The sequence below is a fragment of the Nomascus leucogenys genome, chromosome 1a (genome assembly GCF_006542625.1).
Source record: "Nomascus leucogenys isolate Asia chromosome 1a, Asia_NLE_v1, whole genome shotgun sequence".
Classification (NCBI taxonomy): Eukaryota; Metazoa; Chordata; class Mammalia; order Primates; family Hylobatidae; genus Nomascus; species Nomascus leucogenys.
Window position 1 is genome coordinate 79,694,068 of NC_044381.1, and position 25,442 is coordinate 79,719,509.

Here is a 25,442-nt window from a genome sequence, read left to right on the forward strand (position 1 = left end):
AAGCAAACGAGTCAACTTCCCTCTGCTTCTCTCTCATCCCTTTTCTGAATATGTTTAAACTTATTGGAAACTATGGAATTGTGTTCTTATTATTGAAAAAAAAACCCAACCGGTTCTTTTGCTCAATTCAGTTTAGCTTCTGACTCTCACACATGGGATCTTAATCTCCAGTAGTCTGGCGGAGCCTGTGGACCTCTCCTTAAAAGAATTGCTCTAAATGCACAAAATAAAATATGTAGGATTGCAAAGGAAACACATATTGAAATCCTATCAAAATATTTTCAAATAATTTACAGTATAGTAATCTATGTGCTTCTGTCTAGCAGCAAGTCTAATAACTATCATAACTGTTAAATAGTAATGAGCATAAATGGCATTTCAAGATATCTTCAGCACATATGATATATGAAAATATCCATTAATATAATTGCTTTTGGTACTTCTAATAACACTGTAGTTGTCTAGCAACCTTTCCAAATAAAGGAAAAGCTAAATGTCAGTTAGAAAATAGATAAAATAAATTTTTTTTTCATCAAAATGTCCAGGCCCCAGGTAAAAATCTCAGGTTTCTAGCACCATGAGAACAGGAGTTCATTAACTGATTCCATTTAGATCATGAGCTGTTGGACCAATACCAAGCAAACTTATTTTGTTTGACCACAGAATTTTAAAAACAAATCAAATTAATTACCAAACAAATGTGTTTTCCCATAAAAATGTGCTTCTGGCCTCTTGGAGAAAAAAAAATATGAGGACTAAGCAACACTAGTCCAGCATCCCCACAGGGCAATGTCCTACCAGACTGAGTAACAGCTGTCTCGTTCACATATGAAATGAACTCTCCATTTTCACAGTAACTATAAATCCTGACTTACTCTTTCATGCTATCTGCCTGCTTTGTGTAGCTACTTCTTATTAATATTTATGGTATTTTCCATCTCATGACCCTCTGAATAGGCAGCAAGTAGAAGAGATTTGCTTTCTAATAAAGGTGGGGCGATTCTTTTCATGTGCCCACTGTTGTCCCCATTTAACTTCTTCTAGTCCTCTTTTTTCAACAATTAACACATTTAAGGCCCCTGGCAGTCACCTGATTGTAAATAAAGTAATTGAAACACAATCTTCCTCATTTCTTTATGTATTATCTACAGCTTTGCTATTGACTAAGTTTTACCCCCTCAAAATCCATCTGTTGAAGCTCTTACCCCAGTGTGATGGTATTTGGAGATGGAGCCTTTGGAAGTAATTAGGTTTGGAAGAGGTAATAAAGTTGGGGCCAGTGTGGTGGCTCACACCTGTAATCCCAGCATTTTGGGAGGCTGAGGCGGGCAGATCACAAGGTCAGGAGTTCGAGACCAGCCTGACCAACATGGTAAAACCCCGTCTCTACTGAAAACACAAAAATTAGCTTGGCTTGGTGGCATGTGACTGTAATTCCAGCTACTCAGGAGGCTGAGGCAGGAGAATCGCTTGAACCTGGGAGGCAGAGGTTGCAGTGAGTCGAGATTGCACCACTGTACTCCAGCCTGGGTGACAGAGCGAGGTTCCATCTCAAAAAAAAAAAAAAAAAAAAAAAAACAGTTGGGGCCCTCATGAGTGACTTGGTGCCCTTATAAGACACCAATGAGCTTGCTTCCTTCCCCCCTCCTGTCTCTCTACCTCCCTTTCTTCTCTCTCTTATATGGAAACACAGTGAGAAGCTGGATATTTGCAAGCCAGGAAGAGAACCCTCACCAAGGAACCAAACTGGCCAGTAATTTGATCTACACTTCCCAGCCTCCAGAACTGTGAGAAATAAATTCCTGCTCCTTAAGACAGCCAATCTATCATATTTTGTTATGGCGGCCCAAGCTGACTAAGACAGCTGCTTTCATACTACAGTGGAAAAGTAGAGTAGTTGAGATTGGCCCACAAATCCAAAATTATTTACTATCTGGTCCTTGACAGAAAACGTTTGCCAGCCCAATGCTGTAGTTGTTTGATGGAATTCCTAGTTATAGCTCTAGAATTTTTACATAGAGGGGCTTAAGGATGTGTAGGAGGAGCTATATTTGCACAGTAAGCATCTTATTTTTCCTTAATGGAGATGAAGGCAAGCAGCTAAAGAAGGCTCACTTTCCTCCTTATGGCAGCCATGGAAAGCCACACACTATTCAAACCTCTCCACTGAGCCACTGGATACACATGTGTGGCCAGAACTGTACCATACCATGGCTGACAACTTAGATTCAAAATCTGCTCCCTTACTTAGCAGGAACACACCCTTAATCAATGGCTATGATAATATTTTCTCACCACTTATCTTTTTCATGAGAATATTGTTTCTCTGAAAATAAAGTGACACTGAATGACATGCTTTTCCCACTATTTGCCAAGTTACTGAGACAATGCATCAAGAGCAGAGAGGCTAGAATTATAAAAACTGACACCAGTTATAACAGGAAACAGGTTGTGAGGGAAGAAAGCCGCTTGATGTTACTCAGCAAACTGGCACCCATGGAGACAGGCACAGTGTTTCTGGGTCCCGTTAGAAAAACCAACAGCAGTTTTCTGTCTCTAGCTTCTCTTCCTATCAAAAGTAGCCACACCGGTGTGCGCTCAGCTGTCACAACCAATGAATGTGTGTGTGTGTGTGTGTGTGTGTGTGTAAGAGAAAAAGAGGTGACAGAGGTTTTCTACTGGTGATCTGTTTTAATTATCCCTCCTTGGCACCTTGCATTGCAAAGGTATCAGTTGGTTGTTTGATATTAATCCCTCTGGGCCAGAGTTTTCTCATGTGATTTCAAGGAAAAATAACCGCCCATTTTCTTTCACAGGATAAACATCAAGTCCTGAGGAATGTACAGATGTTGGATAGGAGTTTCAGTAATCTTGCAGTATGGGGGAAGATTTTAAAATGCAAATTTTAGATTGAAGGGAACTTAAAAATAAAGTCTTCCCTTGGTATATGAGGGGGACTGGTTCCAGAATCCCCTCACACACCCAAATCCTCACATACTGAAGTCCTGCTCTCCGCCCTGTGGCACCACATACAGGAAAAGTCGGCTCTTGGTATACACACGTTTCAAATAATACAAATACTGTATTTTTCATCCGCATTTGGTAGAAAAAAATTGGCGTGTAAGTGGACCCTCGTGGTTCAAACCTGTGTTATTCAGGGGCCAACCATACTACAAGAGTCAACTACCAAACAGGTTGCCTTGTTGAAGGGAAATTTGTCACTGCAGAAGGCAGGGCATAGACCAAAGGAGACATTCCTGCTTAATACTGAAAGGGACTCTGAGCTCCCTAACACATAAGTGAGAAACTTCCACATTTAGTTAATATTTAGTATCCCTCTTCCACATTCATCACTGCCTTCACTTTCAACTATTTGTGTTTGACATAATACTCACATTTAACTATAGGTCGATTGAGCATAGGTACTCTGTACTTAAGTCTGCGTGTTCTCTACAGCTATTCATTCTGTCTCACAGGTTCTGGATGCTCCATCTATTTGGTAACAAAAGTATGAACTGAAAATGATGTTCAAATATAGATCAAATAAATGTGATACAGCCAGTACAAACACTACTCCTGCTAGTCTCATCCTTTCTTGGAACCCTAAGCAGGAATTACATTGACTTAATTATGTTCATTTCTACATTGCTGCAGTATAGACATTAATTTATCTCTTTGCTTGATTTCTTCCCTCCCTGTTAACTACAGAGAAGGTTTCATTTAAGCAGGTTATGGAAAGGAATGACTGTTATTTCGAAATTCTTCACCACAGACAGGCGATCATTTTAGATAAAATCACTTAAGTGCAGTTATCCAAACATGTATTTCATTCTTGGCAATAAAAAAGCCCTACCCAATGCCCAATGACCTAGAAACCAGAACTAGGAGATTTCTTCGTGCAAATTAAATTGGTGTCACACTCATCAGTTAAAAAGTGGCAATGAAGGTTAAATGTGCAGCAGCAGTGTAAAATAAAGGATTCTTATCCATATTTGTAGGATATGTCAATGTGGCTAATTAATTTTTGAGATAGCGTTCTTTGAAAGAGTAAACTCGGTGAATTGATTGTGAAATGAGAAGTGCCTAAATAGAGAGCTGAGAATGTAAAACAGGCACCCAGCTTGATTAACTTTACCAGCTTTAAAAAAATCCATATAATAAGGTAAAAGACACTGGAATTGATTTTATGACAGTATTATAAACTCCAAGAACTAACTACATCATAGCAGAGTTCACAGCTTGTTTCTTTCCAAGTCTGTTTTTCATTTTGTATCTTAAATGGTAAAGATTCAAATCTTTACTCATAGAAATAGGGTGTTTTTCTCCCTTAAAAAGTAAACAAAATATACATAAAGGGAAGGAAAATTATGCCACTTTACATTGACGGAAATGTAGTGCTGCAAAACAAAGTACCTTTTCTACTCTTCAGCTAATAGCACTGAATTAATTAATACTCTGGACACTAATAAGAAAAAGCAGACCCAGACAACATACCCGTTTCCTCAGATTGCAAGTAAGAGTGAGATTCCTTGAGAAGGAGTTTGCAAAAGCTGTATAAAAGTCCAGGACTTTAAGCAAGGCTTCCCGCTTGATGATGTGTAGGTCACAGTACGTCAGTGCCCGGACGTTCGCACATGCATGGGCAAGGGTGGTTTCCTTCCAGAAGATGTCTCCAAATACATCACCCTTCCCTAGAAAACAGTATAAGATACATATTCAAGTATCTAACACTGTTCTTATTGTAATCACTCTTGTTATTCAGTTTCATATACAGGATTGACCTTCTAGCATAATTTAGAGCTGAGGATATAACCGCATATATGAACACATAACAATATACAATGCTTTCGTATAATATGTAAAGTCACATCACCCTGAATTCAGTTATTGATGAAAATCTGGAGTGGCATGAATAAATGGATCCCACAGAGAAGCCAAACACCTCATTTTAACAAATAATTTCATTATCTTCTGCCACCTTGACTTTTCCTATTTTGACTAGAAGGAGCAAAGGTGACTTCTGAGTTTCATCCTTGCCTCCGGTCCTTCTGGTAAAGATAATAAAATGCAATACAGAAGGATCTGCTGTAACAGCCTTTATAAATCTAGGGCTGATCCAACATATATTAAATACACATTATTCAGTAACTATGTATTGTGTCCCAAGCCAATTAAAACTTGTCACGACTTAGTTCCCCAAGAATGCCCTTCCCTCTCTACCTAGCCAAACTTACACAGGTTCTCAGAGTCCAGCCCAAGAGCTCCCCAGCCACAGTTACAAAGCTGAAGGACCCAGGTTGAGTAAAACATGGAGACTCAAATGTATTATCCCATGAACAGTTCTATAAAAAGGGCTATACTATCATCAAATGTAGACGTCTTTTAAAAACTCTAGAAATCGCACAAAAATCACCTATTCACTTCAGAGCACTACCCACTGGTGGCCTGAACTCAACCATTTATCATTTGAAATCAAGTACTTAGTTGCCCAAATAAAAAGAACGAGAAAGAGTCTAAGGTTAAAGGTCCCAAAAGGCCGTTCTGTCGAGGCAGTTCCATAAAAGCCCCTGGTTTCTGAAGTGTAGTCAACTGCATTCTTTGTTCAACTTCTGCGTGAAAGGGAAAGTTTTAAAGTGAAAAAGACAGGGGGAATATATCCAGGAGGGAAACATCTTCCTAGAGGCGCTCTGTTAATGATTTATTCTTTCTGCACTCAAACCACAGAGGTGAGCAACTATCTGCTGTCATCATGCAGATTAAAATAAGAACTAACAGGAAAAAAAAAGAAGAAAGACCTTGTATCACCCTTCAGGCCAGCCAGCCAACCAGAGAGAAAAGAAAATATGTAACCACAGAAATGAGAGAGAGACAAAGACAGTGACAAGACAGAAACAGAGAGGTTGAGTGAGTGAGATTACACATTCTTTGCTCACTTAGGTAGTTGGGAAGCTCTGAGAGAAACATGGGGCTTGATTTCAAGCTTAAGAGGCACTTCAGGGTACAAAGAGAAAACATGCACATGAGTGAAGAGGTAATTAAAACCACCACATGATCACGTGATCAGCATAAAACAACTATCATGAATATTTCATTAATCTTAAGCAATCCATTTGTTTCTGGACCCTCCAAAAATTCCTTTTAGTTCATGACACTGATGAGCAAATTAACCATCTAATAGCCATTTATTTGGCCAAGGAAGGGAGATTAGAGACCTGGTAGCCAAAGAAAGTCTCTAGGGTTATACAGCAACATAATAACCAAAGGGAGGCCGAGGCAGGTGGATCACGATGTCAGAAGATCGAGACCATCCTGGCTAACACGGTGAAACCCCATCTCTACTAAAAATACAAAAAAATTAGCCAGGCATGGTGGCGGGTGCCTGTAGTCCCAGCTACTTGGGAGGCTGAGGCAGGAGAATGGTGTGAACCCGGGAGGCGGAGCTTGCAGTGAGCTGAGATCGCACCACTGCACTCCAGCCTGGGCGACAGAGCGAGACTCCGTCTCAAAAAAAAAGTAAAGAAATAAAAATAACCAAAGGAATACTTTAGCTATAGAAACTCTACCTTGTTTTATACAGATGAATTTCAGAAATCTGTACAAGGTATTCTCTTCAAACTAGTAATCCCAATTATAGGCATTTATTCTAATTGCATAACAAGAAGTGTCAAATTTATTTATAAAAATGCTCACTGAAGTGAAATTTATAATTGCCAAAAATTAGAAATAAATGTCAACAAATGAAATATTATGCAGCCACAAGGTATCATAAATTTTACAAAGTGACATGGAGGTTATATAAGGTTATATAAAATAGTAAAAGCAGGATATCAAACAATACATACAGCATAATCTCATTTTATGTACCCCATCTCCCCACCCCCAAACATACACACATACATGCACACAAAGCACAGAAGTAAATGCATCAAAATGGTAGGTCCTCTCTGCATTATGGAACAATGTATGGTTTTTATTTTGTCTTATAATTTGTGTAATACTTTGTAAACAGAAGAGATCAACAACTGTTATATTACCACAGTTCTTGATGGTACCAAAAAAAAGCCAAGCTTTTAAAGGGCTGCTTTGATCTACCTCTTATTTCTTTTCCTTTTTATTCTTTCCATACTGGATTTTTCCTTCAAGAGATAGAAAACAGGTTACATTTCTCTATGATTCATTTCTGTATCATTTTCTCAAATTGTCAATTATAACCCCTTACCCATTTATGAGTGCTCATTACTTTTCAGCTATTTGGTTTTCATATATGGTACACTTAAGAATAATAAATGCTTTTGACTTAGTATTTTCACTTCTGAGAATCAAAAGATTAGAACTACTGCATGTAATATTCACTATAGTGTTATTAATGATAATCCTAGATTTTTTTTAAAACCCTATATGTCCAATAGCTATGGCAATTGTAAAAATATGTGTAAAATATCAATGGCCAAAGAATTAAAACAGCTTTTGAGATAATATGCAAAAAGTTCCTAACTTATGTTAATTAAGAAATAAATATATAAAGAATAATATGCATACGGTTACAGCTATAACAAAATACATAAAAATGAAACTGAGGTGCCAAGACTAAAAGAATTGTCAATTAAGAAATCTACTTTATCTTCTTTTCTTAAGAAAATTATCTTGATAGAACCAAAGTATAATGTATTTTATAATTATATGTTATTATGTATAATTTATTAGTCTGTTCTCACACTGCTAATAAAGAATGAAGACATACCCAAGACTGGGTAATTTATAAAGAAAAGAGGTTTAATTAACTCACAGTTCTACATGGCTGGGGAGGCCTCACAATCATGGCCAAAGGCAAATGAGGAGCAAAGTCACGTCTTACATGGTGGCAGGCAAGAGCGCTTGTAAAGGTGAACTCCCACTTATAAAGCCATCAGATCTCATGAGATTTATACACTATTATGAGAACAGTATGGGGGAAACCACCCCATTATTCAATTATTTCCACCTGGCTCTGCCCTTGACATGTAGGGATTATTACAATTCAAGGTGAGATTTGGGTGGAGAGACAGCCAAACCATATCATATAATATACTATGTTATATAAATTTATCAATTGATATAAATTGAGCTAAAAGTCTAAAGGGATACAAGACTAAAGGAAAATGCATTTAAATAATAATAACAAATGGATATAAGTGGTGTGTTTATGGGTCTTTTTCTTCCTACTTATGTTTTCCAAATTTTTCTATATTAAAAAACAGCAAACCATTTTCACCGATGTCTTTCATTATACTTCTTAATAAAACTGAATTCATAAAATATATACATAGACTTGTAGATCATAAATAAATATTCATTGATTATTAAGTGCATTGTCAAAAGGCAAAAGGTACTCAAAATATAAAGGTAATTTCTTCTTACCAATATGGGCCATTTTTAATTACAGAAGCATTCAAATATCTGTTATATATTTTATTTAACTTAACAGATGAAATTAAAAATTCTTACACTATTTCTACCTAAAATTTTTAAATTTAAATTATTACATTAAATTATTATGTTTTTGGAATCATGGGGAAATAGAAAGTCTATGATACAGTAAGAATAGCAATAAACTAGAATATGAACTCATGATAAACTTTATTTCCTGCTCCTCTTCCAAAAAAGTTTAGGAAAGCATAGCAAAATTAACAAAAGTAGATAATTCTGCCCCCAACATCAGAATTCACTTTACGTAATAAGCAATACTAACTGTTTCATTACATAGAATTTTCATTGGGATATGCAATATGTAAACTGGATATTAAGCTAATCAACGACTTCAAAGTGTGTTTACTTTGTTGGCTTTCTATGTCACCTATGAGGCAATCAATTCACAACCAACTTCTACCGCATTTCTGGGACTATGGTCATCTTTTAAACAAATTAATTAATTTACCAGCCAAAGTAAAGTTGGTTAATGTCTTTCTTCAAGCATATTACGCACATTTACAGTGAGTCATCTCAGAAATCATAGGCTGTGAAAATGTGGTGTTAGGCATGGAATATCTAACGTGCATGCATCTAATATGCATGGAATAGCTAACGAAGAAACACTTTTCTTTATTGTACGAAAGATTTTGCACACTTTCAGGGCGGGGAACTCCGGTTCATCTACTTGACTACAGAACATTTGATGCTGGCTTTTAGGTCAGCTCCCGCTGGGTACAAGTAGTCTCTGCTGTAAACATTTTAGAGCTAGAGATAACTAACCTCCCCTCAAAGTACTAAAATTAGTAGAAAGCTTGCGCTAAACATGAAAGTTGTTGTTTGGTCTATTTATATTTTCTCAGTTCTTTTCATCAAGTCTTATGAAGTATTTCACTGTTAAACTACAGGAAAAAGGATTATAAAACAGAAATAAGTGTTAAAGACTCATATAGTAGGAAACTGGAACATTTAAGACAAAACAGAGACAGAGTTACAACATAATTAAAGGAGTAATACAGACTATGGTATGCTTAGGGATTATGGTCCCCCAAGGGGCTGATTTTACAGCCAGATTTATTTTTTCAAATGTGAGACACATTATTTGGTGAGTTAATGACATGAATAAAATAAATGCATAAAAATTACCACAGTTAGGCAGGGCACGTTGGCTCATGCCTGTAATCCCAGCACTTTGAGAGGCCGAGGTGGGCAGATCACAAGGTCAGGAGTTCGAGACCAGCCTGGCCAACATGGTGAAATCCCATTTCTACTAAAAATACAAAAATTAGCCAGGCACAGTGGCGGGTGCCTGTAATTCCAGCTACTCAGGAGGCTGAGGCAGGAGAATGGCTTGAACCCGGGAGGCAGAGGTTGCAGTGACCTGAGATCACGCCACTGCTCTCCAGCCTGGGTGACAGAGCAAGACTCAGTCTCAGAAAAATAAATAAATAAATAAATAAAAATTACCACAGGTATTCATCAGTGAGAACTGCTAACTAATATCCAACAGGTCCCAAACAAAATATCATCTGAATTTTACTTAGGTAGTTTTCTGTGAGTTTAGGGATGTGATAGTGGCTCTATTTGAAGATTTTTCTATACAATGAACTTAATCCATGGCTTCACTTCATTTTTTAGTAAGTTTTATTGTGTATATTTGAGATTTAACAGGTAACATTATAGAACACATAAAGATAGTAAAATCACTATAGTGACTCACTATAGTGATTCAAATTAACATGTCTATCATCTCACATATTTTTGATTGTGTGTGAGATGAAAGCAGCTAAAATCTACCTATTTAACAAAAGTTTGTATTACAATATAGGCATAACCCTCATTTCATCGTGCTTTACCTTATTGTGCTTGGCAGATACTATGTTTCTTACAAATTGAAGGTTTGTGGTAACTCAGTGTCAAACAAGTCTATCAGTGTCATATTTCCAACAGCATGTGATCATTTTATGTCTCATTTTGGTAATTCTCACAGTATTTCTAATTTTTTCATTATTATTATATCTGTTATGGAAATTTGTGATCATTAATCTTTCATGTTATTGTTGTAATTGTTTGGGGCCACTACAAACCACACCCATATAAGATGGCAAACTTAATCAATAAATATTGTGTGTGTTTTAACTACTCCACTGATCTGTCATTCCCCAACTCCCTCTTCCTCTCCTGGGGCCTCCCTGTTTTCTGAGACACAATAATATCGAAATTAGGCCAACCAGCAACCTTAAAATGGCTTCCAAGTGTTCAAGCAAAAGGAAGAGTCACAAATCTCTCACTTCAAGTCAAAAGGTAGACATAATTAAGCTTAGTGAGGAAGGCATGTCAAAAGCTAAAATAGGCTAAAAGCTAGGCCTCTTGCACCAAACAGCTAGCCAAGTTGTGAATGCACAGTAAAAGTTCTTGAAGGAAGTCACAAGTGCTACTCCAGCAAACACATGAATGACAAGAAAATGAAACAGACTTACTGCTGATAAGGAGAAAGTTTTAGTGGCCTGGATAGAAGATCAAACCAGCCACAACATTCCCTTACGCCAAAGCCAAATCCACAGCAAAGCCCTAACTATCTCCAATTCTGTAAAGGCTAAGAGAGGGGAGGAACATGCAGAAGAAAAGTTTGAAGCTAGCAGAGATTAGCTTATAAAGTTTAAGAAAAGGAGCCATCTCCACAACATAAAAATGCAAGTTGAAACGCAAGTACTGATGTAGAAGCTGCAGCAAGTTATCCAGAAGATCTGCTAAAATAACTGATGAAGGTGACTAGACTAGACAACAGATTTTTAATGCAGATGAAACAGCCTTCTATTAAAAGAAGATGCCATCTGGAACTTTCAGAGATAAAGAAAAGTCCAAAACTGGCTTCAAAACTTTAAAGGATAGGCTAACTTGTTAGGGCCTAATGCAGCTGGTGACTTTAAGTTGAAGCCAGTACTCCTTGATTATTCCCAAAGTCCTAGAATCTTAAGAATTATGCTAAATCTACTCTGCCTTTGCTCTATAAATGGAAGAACAAAACCTGGATGACAGTGCATCTGTTTATAGCATGCTTTACTGAATATTTTAAGCCTACTGTTGAGACCAACTGCTCAGAAAAAAAGATTCGTTTGAAAATATGACTGCTCATTGACAATGCATCTGGTCACCCCAGAGCTCTAATGAAGATCTACAAGACGAATGTTTTCATGCCTGCTAACACAACATCCATTCTGCAGCCCATGGATCAAGGAGTACTTTTGACTTTCAAGTCTTATTATTCAAGAAATACATTGTGTAAGGCTATAGCTGTCATAGATACTGATTCATCTAAAGGATCTCGACAAAGTAAATGGGATATCTTCTGGAGAACATTCAGAATTCCAGATGCCATTCAGAACACTTGTGATTCATGTGAGATGTGAGAAAGCCAAAATATTAATATTAACAAGAGTTTGGAAGAAGTTGATTCCAACCCTCATGGATGACTTTGAGAGCTATGGACTTCAGTGGAGGAAGTAACGGCAGATGTAGAAATAGCAAGACAACTAGAATTAGAAGTGGAGCCTGAAAATGTGGATGACTTGCTGCAATCTCACTAGAAAACCAATGCGTGAGAAGTTGCTTCTTATGGATGAGCAAAGAAAGTGGTTTCTTGAGACAGAATCTACTCTTAGTGAAGATGTTACGAATATTGTTGAAATGCCAACAAAGTATTTATAATAGTTCCTAAACTCAGTTGATCAGACAGTGGCAAGAGTTTGAGAGGACTGATTCCAATTTTGAAAGAAGTTCTACTGTGACTAAAATGCTATCAGTCAGCATCACATGCTATAGAGAAATATTTTATGAAAGGAAGAGTCAATTGATGCAGCAAATTTCATTGTCATCTTAGTTTAAGAAATTGCCACCTCTATTCCACCCTTCAGCAATCACCAATCTGATCAGTCTGCATCTGTCAACATCAAGGCAGGACTGTGCACCAGCAAAAAGATTACAACTTGCTGAAGGCTCAGATGATCATTATCATATTTTAACAATTAAGTAGTTTTAAATTGAGGTATATGCATTGTTTTTCTAGACATAATGTTATTGCACACGTAATAGACTAAGCATAATGTGAACATAACTTTTATATTCCCCGAGAAACCAAAAAATTGGTGACTCTATTGCAACATTGGCTCTATTATGGTGGTCTGGTACCAAACCAACAAAATCTCTGAGATATGCCAGTACAATATTATTTGCTATAGTCTTCATCTATACATTAGATCTCTAAAAATTTCCATCCCACAGGTGTGCTACTTCCTATCCTTTGACCTACATGTACTCATTTCCTCCCGCCCTACTCCACCTCCCCACCACTGTTTTATTCTCTATCATCTTTGTATATTTGACTTTTTAAAAAGATTCTACACGTAAGTAAGATCGTGCAATATATTATTTATGTGTCTGGCTTATTTCACTCAGCATAATGTCCTCAAGGTTCATCCATGCTGTGGCAAATGGCAGGCTCTCTTTCTTTTTTAAGGTTGAATAATATTCCATTGCATATACATACTACATTTTCTTTATCAATTCATCCATCAGTGGATACTTAGGTGGTTTCCATGTCTTGCCTATTGTGAATAATACTGCAACAAACATGGGGGTGCAGATATCTCTAGGAGGTGATAAATTCATCACCTTTGGGTATTTACCCAGTAGAGGGATACTGGGTCACACAGTAGTGCTATTGTTAATTTTTTAATAAACCTCCATATTGTTTTCCATAATGGCTGCACCAAACTACATTTCCCACCAATAGTATGCCAGGATTCTCTTTTCTCCACACCTTCATCAACATTTATTATATCTTGTCTTTTTGATAATAGCCTTCCTAACAGGGGTGAGGTGGTATCTCATAATGACTTTAATTTGCATTTCCCTGATGATTAGTGATTTGAGCATCTTTTCATATACCTGATGGTTATTTTTATGTTTTATTTGGAGAAATTTCTGCTCAGGTCTCTTGCTCACTTTTTAATAGGGTTATTTATTTTCTGCTATTTAGTTGTAAGAGTTCTTACATATATGTGGTTTGCAAATATATTTTCCAGTCTATAGGCTGCCTTGTCATTTTGTTGATTGTTTCCCTTGCTGTACAGAAACATTTTAGTGTGATGTAACCCTATTTATTTATTTTTGCTTTTATAGCTCAAGCTTTTGGTGTTATATCCAAAAAGTCATTCCCAAGGCCAATGTCAAGGTGTTTTTTCCTGTATGTTCTCATCAACGTGTTTTATGGTTTCAGGTCTCACAGGCGTTTTATCCATTTTGAGTTGATTTTTTTTTTTGTATGGGTGGAAAACAAAGTCCTAATTTCATCCTTTTGCATGTGGAAATCCAGTTTTCTCAGCACCATATATTGAAAAAACTATTAATTTCCCATTGTGGTCTTTGGCACCCTTGTTGAAAATTTGTTGACCATACATGTTTGGATTTATTTCTGGGCTCTCTGTTCTGTTCTACTGCTCCATGTTTCTTTTTTATGCCAGTACCATACCGTTATAATTACTAGACATTTGTAACATAATTTTAAATCAGGAAGTGTGATGCCTCCAACTTTGTTCTTTCTCAGTATTGCTTTTTGTCTATTTGGGTTTTTGCTACAGCTTCATACAAATTTGAGGATTGTTTTCTCTATTTCTTTAAAAATGTCATTGGAATTTTGATAGCAATTGCTTTGACTATGTATATTGCTTTGGGTAGCATGTACATTTTAACAATATTAATTCTTATAACCCATTAACATGGGACATATTTCCATTTATTTGTGTCTTCTTCAATTCTTTCCTTCTTTTTTTTTTTCACTGTTCCTTGTGGAGCAGGGCTAACTTATTGGTGGTACACCCAGAGTCAGCTGATTTCTTTCATCAATGCTTTATAGTTTTCTGTGTGCAGATATTTTACCTTTTTGGTTAAATTCATTCGTATGTATTTTTGTAACAATTGTAAGTGAGATTTTTTTCTTGATTTCTTTTTCAGCTAGGTCGTTATTTGCATATAGAAATGTCACTAATTTTTATATGTTGATTTTGCAACCTGCAACTTTACTAAATTTATTTATTAGTTCTAAAAAGGTTTTTGTAGACTCTTTGGCTTTTTCTACATATAGAATCGTGTCATCTGCAAACGGAGATAATTTTACTTCTTTCTTTCTGTTTTAAATGCCTTTTATTTATTTTTCTTGTCTGATTGCCTTTGCTAGTACTTCCAGTGCTATACTGAATAGAAGTGGTAAGAGAAAGCATCTCTGCCTTGTGCTGGTCTTAGTGGAAAAGTCTTTAGTTGTTCCCCATTGATCATGATGTCATCACCACTAGACCATCATATAGGAAATGCTTAATGGAGTTCTTCACCTGGAAATGAAAGGATAATAACTACCAAAATGAAAATATATGGAAGTATAAAACTCACTGGTAGAAGTAAATACACAATCAAAAGCAGAATATTCCATCACTATAGTAGTAGTATGTAAATCGTCCAAATCTCTAGTATGAAGGTTAAAAGTCAAAATGGTCAAAAATAACCATAGCTACAGTAAGTAACTTACAGTAAGTCACAAGAAGGAAAAAAAAAAAGGACCTACAAAATAACCAGGAAACAACGAACAAAAGGGCAAGAATAAGTCTTTACCTATCAATACCCTTAAATGTAAATGGATTAAATTATCCAATCAAAAGACAGGGTGGCTGAATGGATATTAAAAAAAACAAGATCCAGCTATATTCTACCTATAAGAACCATTTTAGCTTTAAGGATACACATGGGCTGAAAATTAAAGAATGGAAGATATTCCATGCAAACAGTCACCAAAAGAGAGCAGGGGTGGCTATATTTACATCAGATAAAATAGATTTCAAGTCAAAAACTGTCACAAGAGACAAGCTCATTATTTAATGATAAAGGCATCAATTTATCAAGTATATAACAACTGCAAATATATATGTACCCAACATTGGAGCATCAAACCATATAAAGCAAATATTAATGGACTTGATGGAAAAAATGCATAGAGATGCAATAATAGCACAGGACTTCAATAACTCACTTTCAACAATGGATAGATCAACCAGACAAGAAATTAATAAAGAAATACTGGACTTGAACTGTATTCACTTTAATTTATTAGTTGGCCCTTCACTATAAGTTATCATTGCAATTGGCTCATAAACTTCATTATAATTACATAGGCCCAAAAATATTCATTTATAGATGAATAAGACTATATGATTTTTAATTATATTATTTTAAATGGACTTCAACTATGTACAAACTGCAATGGTCATAAAATAATATTTTAAAAAGGAAGAACAGAAAGAACAAAACAATGAGTATTAAAATTAAGAAATTATATAGGTTTATTAGAATAAAATCTTTTAAAACATTTAGAAATGATGTCTGCCAATCTTCAATGATTGAAGTCCAAAGTCATTATGTTAAAAATTATCATAGATACAAGCTTGAAGACATTTTCAGAGAAGCAAATAATAATTCTTATCTATTAAAAAAAACAACTGATTTAGCTTGTAGATTTTTTTTTACACACACAAAGAATGAGCCAAATAGCTCTTATTAAGCAGATAAAGAGAAGGTATCCTGACATCAGTAAGAAGCTACCTTTAAGGAGGTAGAAGAAATGATAAAAAAACATGCTGATTATCCTGAGTTTGGCACTATTAGTGTTAAGAACAACCTGATTGCATATAAAAATCCAAATATGTGCCTAAATCAAGAAAGGGAATGGCATATTATGAAAAACAAATCCATGCAAAAGACTAATTTGGAAATCAATTACATCTTGAAACTCTCCTGTTTTCTTTTTCTAAGAAAACATTTAGAGTTGAAGCCTACAATATTGTTCATATTATAATTAAGTCTTACAACTTTTGCAACTGTGAAGTGTGAGAAAAAATGGCTGTCTTTTCTACCTCATTCAATTAATGAATCTGACATCCTGACTCAACCCTAACTCTAACCTATGATGCAATAATCTGACTTCTGAGTATGTATCCAAAAGTATTGAAATCAAAATCTCAATGAGATATCTGTACTCTCATGCCTATTGTAGCTTTATTCAAAATAGGTAGACATGGAAACAACCCCAGTATTTATCAGCAGATGAATGGATGAAGAAAACGTGGTGTATGCATACAATGGAATATTATTCAGCCTTTGAAGAGAGAAAATTCTGTCATTTGCAATAATATAGGTGAACCTAGAGAGCACTATGCCGAACAAAACAAGCCAGTTGCAGAAGTACAAATATTTCATGATTCCACTCATATGAAGTGTCTATAGTAGTTATATTCATAGAAGCAGAGAATATAATAGTGGCTGTCAGGGCTTGGAAGATGGGGGAAAGGACAGTTTTTGTTCAATGGGTATACAGTTTCAGTTATGCTAGAGAATTAAGTTTTAGATACCTGCTGTACACATAGAGCCTACACTTAACAACACAGTACTGTGAACTTCAAACTTTTTTAAGAGGGTAGATCTCATATTAAGTGTTCTTACCATGAAAAAAAGGACAGAAGAAAGCTATGGGAGTTTTAGGATGTGTCTATTACCTTGATTATGGTAGTGGTATTAAGAATGTTTGCATATACACAAACTCATCACATTGTATGCATTCAATATATGCAGATATTTGTGTATCAATTATACCTCAATAAAGCTGTGTTGCTGTGATAGAAATGTATATGAGCATGGGCAATGATCACAGAAGCGTATAGGGAAACAAAAAGCAATCACAGGGATAAAGGAGTGAGATTCAAAGCACAGGTTTTCTTTCTTTCTTGTATTATTGTCACTTGTCTTCTGTTTTTCCTTTACCTTATGCTAAATTATTTATTTATAAAATAAAATACTACTACTTAAAATTTTTTTTAAGTTTTTTGAACTTTTTGTTCAAAAGTTGAAACATTTGCTTTATGCTGTGAGGGGATAGGCAGATTCAGGAAATAGAAATCTGGCTCTCAAGAAGTCTTTAATTTTGTGAGTAAGAGAGACAGACCAAAAAAATTACAAAATAGAAGAAAATGAAGTAAGTGTATACAGATCAGGATAAGCAAAGCACAGAAGAAAAATATTGTTTTTAATTTAAAGAAATTAGGAAAGACCTCACACAGAAAGAAAGCTTCATTTCCACTTTAACATTAACCAATTAAGTAGACTCTGAACTCTTCCATAACCCAGATGAACATGTAACATCCCTATCTTGTGTTCTAAGAACTCATGACATTCACACTCTGGGCTCAGTTCTCCTCAGTCCTAAACACCTTCCTCATGGTAAACCAGTCACTTGGAGAAGGACAGTATTTATAGATACTTAGTAGCTGATTTAGCCAATTCATACTTAGTACCTTAGGTAATATTTAGTGAAGGGTCTTTGTAATGTATACTGTTATGGTGCCTAATTCTTGGCAGTGGTATTAGAGAAATCTTTTTTAAAAAATAAAAAGAAATAAATTGGTAAAGGTAATATAGGTACTCTATTTTCCATTAAGATTAAACCAAATAGTTGTACTATAATTTCAAAATTCTATTTCAAAATTTCTGTTTTCCAGAGCATCATTTTTTTTTGTAATTTGATGGGTAAGAGCATGCACATAATGTCAGACAGGTCTGGATTAAAATCCTGTATCCACCAATTACTTATTAGCTGTGACCCAGGGAGAACCACCTGATATTACAGAGTTTCAGTTTCTTCCTCTGTAAGATGACTACAATAATTACTTTCTTCACAGGGTTATTAAATGACTTGGTATAATAATGTATACAAAATAATGAGCACTCCATTAATAATTATTGGTATTTTAATCAGGCTTTCAAAGAGGCGCAAGTGTATTTTTCAAAAATATACTTTAAAAGTTTGATAAGGAATATTAAAGTCAAAATGTATCTCTTGGCTTCACATTTTACTTAAGTGCGTGGGAGCTCATTTACTAATGAAAAATATGATTTTCCTTTCCTTAAATCCCTTTTAATTCTTAAATGCTTATGTATTAATGAAATTAATTCAGATTTATTGAATCATTCATTCTAGTTGATGACAAAAGCAATGCCACTTTAGGAATTAAAGCTAAATTTCCTTCAATGAATGTAATTTAAAGTCTTCTTATTATGGTCAACAAGCAGGTACAAGTTAGATTCTTTCTTGGTACTGGGGATCCGTGATGGAGAACAAGAAAGGAGCAACTTATCAGAGAGCCATGGGTGGTCTGAGATACTTAACACAGTTTCCCCCTCGATTATCTTTGTTCAAATTGCCTAGTTAACAGTAGGAAAATGTTCCTTCTGCCTATAACAGATCTAAACTAAAGTTACAGGCTTTTGAGAAATGCATTTTACTATAAACCTCTAGACAAAGGAAGAACAGAGGGCATAGAGGAAATTGGCAAGTGAGTCAACAGAACACAATGTATTTTTCTGGGTACCCAGAACTGAAACAATTATGAAAAGAGTTTGTTGGCAAAGTATAGCAGAGTTGGCCCTCCATACCCATGGGTTTCTCATCAATGGATTCAATGAACCACAAATAGAAAATATTTGGGGTAAAAAATGGATGGCTGCATCTGTACTAAATGTGTACAGATATTTTTTCTTGTCATTAATTCCCTAACCAATAAAACAACTATGTACATAGCATTTACGTTGTGTTGGGAATTATAAGTAATCTAGAGATGATTTTAAATACACAGGATGATGTGCATAGGTTGTATGCAAATACTATACCATTTTACGTAAGGGACTTGAGCATCCTCAGAGTAGGGTCTCTGTGAGGGTGTCCTGAAACCAATCCCTTGTGGATACCAAGTAACAGCTGTACTAGCTAATCTGTCTCACTCACAATAGCCTTTACGGAAAACCTATTGAAGAGATCCTATCACAGACAACAGAGAGACAAAAAGGAACAAGAAATTTCCAGTGGTCACTGTGCAGTGGGAGGATAAACAGGGGAAGGATAAAAATAGGAGGTACTAAGAACCCTGTATAGGCATCCAAGTGGAAGCACAGAATAGAGGCATCTAACCCAGACTAGGGCAATAAGGGAAAAATAAAATAGAACAAGGAAGCAAGAGACAAATCACTAAAAAGGAGAGAAAAAGTATTCTAAATAAAGGAGCAGTATATGCATCAGCCTGCCAGGAAGAGGGAACTTTGTTAAACTCAGGAAACTTCCTGCAATTCAGAATGGTGAGAATAGGGTAGGGATAGACAATGACACAAATCAGGCCAGAAAGGAGAGCAAAAGCCAGACCCAAATGGCCCCATAGGCCATGCTCATAGTTACATTTTATCCTTAAGATACTGGAAATACTAATGAGGAGATAGACACAGTTATATCTTAGGAAGATTATTGTGGTGGCAGCGAAACATAGAAATGGAGGTTGAAGTTGCTGATAGATTTATTAACTCCTGACCTCAAGTGATTCACCCACCTCGGCCTCCCAAAGTGCTAGGATTACAGGCATAAGCCACCATGCTGGGCCTACAGTGGATTTTAAATAACTGATTCTACTTAAAATAGAATCTTAATTCAAGTGATAAGACTCTCTTTCGTATTAAGTTGATTTAATTATGTTATTCCTGTCCTCATTTATGCTCTTTTTCCCAACCCCGTAACAATTTCAACCCCTCCATCCAAACCACACATAAACAAGCATAGCTCTCTTGAGAGTTTGAAGTTACAATTAAAAGACTTAGATAGAGATTGCCTTAGTTTAATAACTCTAACCCTATGATTCTATGATAGATTTATGAGCAGGTAAGTCTAATGACTAAGATGGTAGTCATGGCCCATGTGAACCCGGAAAATCTGAGACAGGTCTCGGTTAATTTAAAAAGTTTATTTTGCCAAGGTTGAGGATGCACCCATGACACATCTTCAGGAAGTCCTGACGACGTGTGCCCAACGTGGTCGGGGCACAGCTTGGTTTTATACATTTTCAGGAGATATGAGACATCAATCAATATATGTAAGAAGTACATTGGTTCAGTCTGGAAAGGCGGGACAACTTGAAGCAAAGGCAGGAAGACTGGAAGCAGAGAGGGAGCTTTCAGGTCACAGATAGGTGATACACAAATGGTTGCATTCTTTTGAGTTTCTGATTAGCCTTTCCAAAGGAGGCAAATCAGATATGCATCTATCTTAGTAACTTTGAATAGAATGGGAGGCAGATTTGCCCCAAGCAGTTTCCAGCGTGAATTTTCCTTAGTGATCTTGGGGGCCCAAGATATTTTCCTTTCACACCTAGGACCAAAATTTTAAGAGCACTGACTGCCGTAAGGGATATTAAGAATAGGATTAAAAGATACCAAGGGGATAGAATAAATTAGTTTTGAAGGGTGATGGCGAGAGGGTTTGAAGTTTAATCTAAACTACCAAGATTGTTATAACTCATATTTTATTCCAAAACCTGCAGGCTGAGGAACTCTAAAAGTGTCTATTTTGAACCATAGATAAACAATGTTATAATCACTGCTTAAAATGTTTAAGTCAAGACAAGTATGCATGTTTTTAAAAGCAAACAACTGATTTGCCCTTTATAAAAATATCTGAATTAAGTAATTTCATCATCATAATATATAGAACAAATCTACATGTTTCACAGCTCAGCATCTAAAACACAGAAGTGTGGGTGCAAAAGAAAACAATTTTCTGGAACTTGGGAAAAACCCTTTTAAGGATTTAAACTGTGAAGCACTTGACTTCTAACAGCAAGTGCACAGGAAGAAATATAACTACAGCATAAAAATCACATTCTCACAGATTCTCAAAATAACGAAATATTATTCATTCACATCTCATTTTTTCTTTTTGTAATAAAAATAAGGAGATTTTTAATTTTGAGCAGCGTAATTTATAAATTTTGTTTGACAACGCACACGTTTATAATTTTTTTTTTTGAGACAAAGTCTCACTCTGTAGCCCAGGCTGGAGTACAGTGGTGTGATCTCAGCTCACTGCAACCTCAGCCTCCTAGGTTCAAGCAATTCTCATGCCTCAGCCTCCCAAATACCTCCCAAATACAGGTATATGCCAGCAAACCCAGCTAATTTTTGTATTTTTAGTAGAGATGGGTTTTCACCATGTTGGCCAGACTGGTCTCCAACTCCTGACCTCAAGTGATTGATTAGCCCACTTCAGCCTCCCAAAGTGCTAGGATTACAGGCATGAGCCACCACGCCCAGCCTACAATGGATTTTAAATAATTGATTCTACTTAAAATAGAATCTTAATCCAAGTGCTAAAGACTCTCTTTCGTATTAAGTTGATTTAATTATGTTATTCCTGGCCTCATTTATGCTTTTTCTCAATTCCATAACAATTTTCAACCCCTCCATCCAAACCATACATAAACAAGCAAAGCTCTCTTGAGAATTTGAAGTTACAATTAAAAGACTTAGAGATTGTCTTAGTTTAATAATTCTAACCCTATGATTCTAATAATCAATGAACACAGATGAGAAAAGACAAAATGAAAATACGACAAAACAAATGTCTTAGGAGCAGGGTCTATTGTTAGCAGGGAGATGTCATTTTTATAACCTCAGAAAGGCACAATATACTTGTCAAGACATTGAGAAGTAACCTGGTTATTTCAGCCATACCAACAAATCTGTTCATATTAAGTAATTATAGGATAGGAACTAAAAAGGAATAAGACATTAAAGAATATAAAATATTATGTATGCATCATGAACTTAATTTGGAATTCTTTGTGTTTTATAAAAAGTGGGAAGGTCAGAAAAAGGTGGAGGTGTAGGAACTGAAAGAACTTCAAATTGAAAAAAGACATGAACTGCAATTATATTTTATATGCCCTATTTAGAAAAACATCTTGAAGCCATCCTCCAGTGTTAAAGGAGGTTATTTGTTGACTAAACTTTTTATCTTTCCATTAATTAGTTATGCTTCAGAACTTATTCATTAAACTCCTTAGCACTTTTGACACACTAAAGAATTATGTGCCTATCAAGAGACTGCTTAATGGCAAGAATCCAAAAAGATGAAACTGCACCTGTTTTTGGATTCAGAGATTCTAATTAATTTTAAAATAACCTCCCTTCTCTACCTTTTAACTGGCAAATGAATCAGTGTAAGAGATAGCAATGCCTTCTTATTTCTCCTATCAGACTAAATAGGCAAGTTCCCATTTTTGTGAGGTGTCCTCAGATGTGAGGGATGTAGGGATTTTGTTTCTCTCTGACCCTTGCAAGATTAAAGGCAAAGAGCATTAAACACTATGGCTGTTGGCACATTTCAATGCCAAAGGCCACAGTTGACAATTAAGACGTAACAATCATAAATAATCTGTATACCAAATAACACAGCAGTAAATGTTATATAGCATAAACCACAAGAGATGCAAGGAAACATAGATAAAATGCATGAATAATAAGATATGTTAACCCGCCACTCTTAGTACCAGGGCAAATCAAAAAGATTTAAAAAATACATAAAGTTGGGCCGGGCGCAGTGGCTCACGCCTGTAATCCCAGCACTTTGGGAGGCCGAGGCGGGTGGATCACCTGAGGTCAGGAGTTCAAGACCAGCCTCAACATGGAGAAACCCTGTCTCTGCTAAAAATACAAAATAAGCCGGGCGTGGTGGCACATGCCTGTAATCCCAGCTACTTGGGAGGCTGAGGCAGGAGAATTGCTTGAACCTGGGAGGCGGAGGTTGTGGTGAGCTAAGATCGTGCCATTGCACTCCAGCCTGGGCAACAAGAGTGAAACTCCGTCTCAAAAAAAAAAAAAAAAAAAAAGCCAAAAAGAAAAAAATACATAAAGTTATAAAGACTGAATCAACTTAATAAAGCAGAACTTAAAGATATACATCTATATCTTTTTTATGTATATACGTTTATATACACACACACACACACACACATATATCAGGGTGTGAAGGGATTAGATCTATTTAATATTTAATATATATATATAATCCCTTCACACCATGATAGTTTTTGCAACTTTTCATTAACCATGCAATTATTTCAAAATTAAACTATCAAAAATGAGGAGGAGGAAGAAGAGGAGGAGGAGGAGGAGGAGGAGAAGAGGAAGAAGAGGAGAATCAGGAAAAAGTGGTGCTGGTAAGTTACTATTTTCCTCCTCCTTTCTTTAAACATCATTAAAGCATTTTGTATGTTAAACAAACAAATGAAAAATCCTGATCTGATGGGCTTTTGAATGAACTAGTCTTTTTCAGAGCCTATAGAAAAAAAGAAAGGTCGCCAGAGAGTTGTCCGTATAATTTGACTCATTAAGCACAAGATGTGAAAAGTCTCTGAATCCCAAGATTTTTGAGGAGAGAGAACAAAAAGCACAAACTCAAAATAATAAAATGTGACAGATATATGATGAGATGGGTCCAATACCCAGGGGTCCTGTGTTCATTTTTACTGTGTCATTGGGCAAAACAAGTTACCATTTTATTTTAAAATGAAAGGAAAATGCATTTTGTCTGTCTCACTGAGCAAATTGTCTCATTTTAGCAGACCCAGGCTAGTGGCACTGTACCCAGGACTTTCTCCAACCTTCTTTTAGAAAAGGAGTTACCCAAATGAAGTTGTAATGAAGAAAACGGGACAAAGCAAATAATAATGAGTCTACAGCTGAGGTAATTTATCATGAGGGTACTCATTTTCATGTAATACATTTGATATTTTTTTCCTACCCACCATTGACGTGGACATTCAGGAAAATAAAATACATTTGTTTTGACCTTGTATTTTATCCTCTTCTTTGAGCAAACAAGAATGGTTTGCATAGTGTAAATATGCTTCATTTTACCACAAAGGATTGTTCTGGTGAAATGTACAACTTTTTATGAAGGGTTATATTTATCTCCTTTATACTCCAGTAAACAAAGCAGAACAAGCACTAATGAGCATTAAACATACCCAGAATGTTGACTCTAAAAATGTTGTATTTTCTTCTTGAAAAAAATAAAAATAGTTCCTAGAGGAGATCTAACTGTAATTCTAATATCATTTGTATGCAGTTAAGGAAAGGCTTACAAACCTCGGTATTCAGTCATTTGCAACCCTGAACCATTTTCTAGAACTCACAAGTTTTACAGAACCTGTTTTCCTACGAAGGGTCATTTCCTTTCCAATCTCAATTCTATATTTTTCAAGTAATGGTGCCTTTTGAAGTCAGTTTTTCATTATATTGTGGTGGACTTTGCTTTTGTAGTTTTAAAAATCTATCAGTTAATCTTTTACTTTTGAGAATAAGTGGCATTCAAGCTATGGTAGGTTGACCTCGGTAGCTGAAAATCCAACAGTTTAAAAATTGAGCTCATTTTTCATAAGACACAAGCCATGAACAATGTGATCAAAAAGCAGTCGACATCCTGCAATTCTAACTTATTTTACCTGATAAAAAAAAAAAAAGAAATGATTCTCCTCTGACCTCATTATTACTTCCTTTTATATCTGTGTATCTCAGGAACCTGCTGCAGATGTTTGAGCAGAAAATGATCTAAAAGGTCATTTGGCAATTTTTTTTTTTTTGCCAAGCTATATATCCTACACTGTCCCCAAACATGCAACTTTTTTTTATTTTATCACTTATATATACTGTTACCGCCCTTTTATTGTTGTGGTTGTGGTTAGTACAACTATCTACTGAATTCTAAATTCTAAAATGCTCTAAATTTGAAAATGAATTTATTATTAGCCAAATAATGTTTATGGCCTATTAATATAGATGGACAGAACCAGCTTTATAAACCTAAATTTAATTTACTTATACTGTGATCACTCTGCTATAAAGGGTCAGACTCATTAACCTCCTCCACACTTTCAGCTCACTACTTAGGTTGACCGTGATGAAGGAGAAAGTTTTGGGGTAAAATGATCTATTTTCAAGCCTCCATTCATTTACTAATTGGGAAAGTCACTAAGCTTCTCTGGGCCTCACTTGGCTCCTCTCTAAAGAAAAGGGTTGAACTA

At 35.8% G+C, this 25,442-nt stretch overlaps 1 protein-coding gene across 1 annotated transcript in view; it reads right to left on the reverse strand.

Moving 5' to 3' along the window:
* KCNH5 (potassium voltage-gated channel subfamily H member 5) overlaps positions 1-25,442 on the reverse strand; it is a 351,733-nt gene that overhangs the window by 82,692 nt on the left and 243,599 nt on the right. Inside the window, exon 10 of the mRNA XM_030811835.1 lies at positions 4,495-4,691. Within this exon, the coding sequence (XP_030667695.1) occupies positions 4,495-4,691 (197 nt within the window). The remainder of the gene's footprint in view (positions 1-4,494; positions 4,692-25,442) is intronic.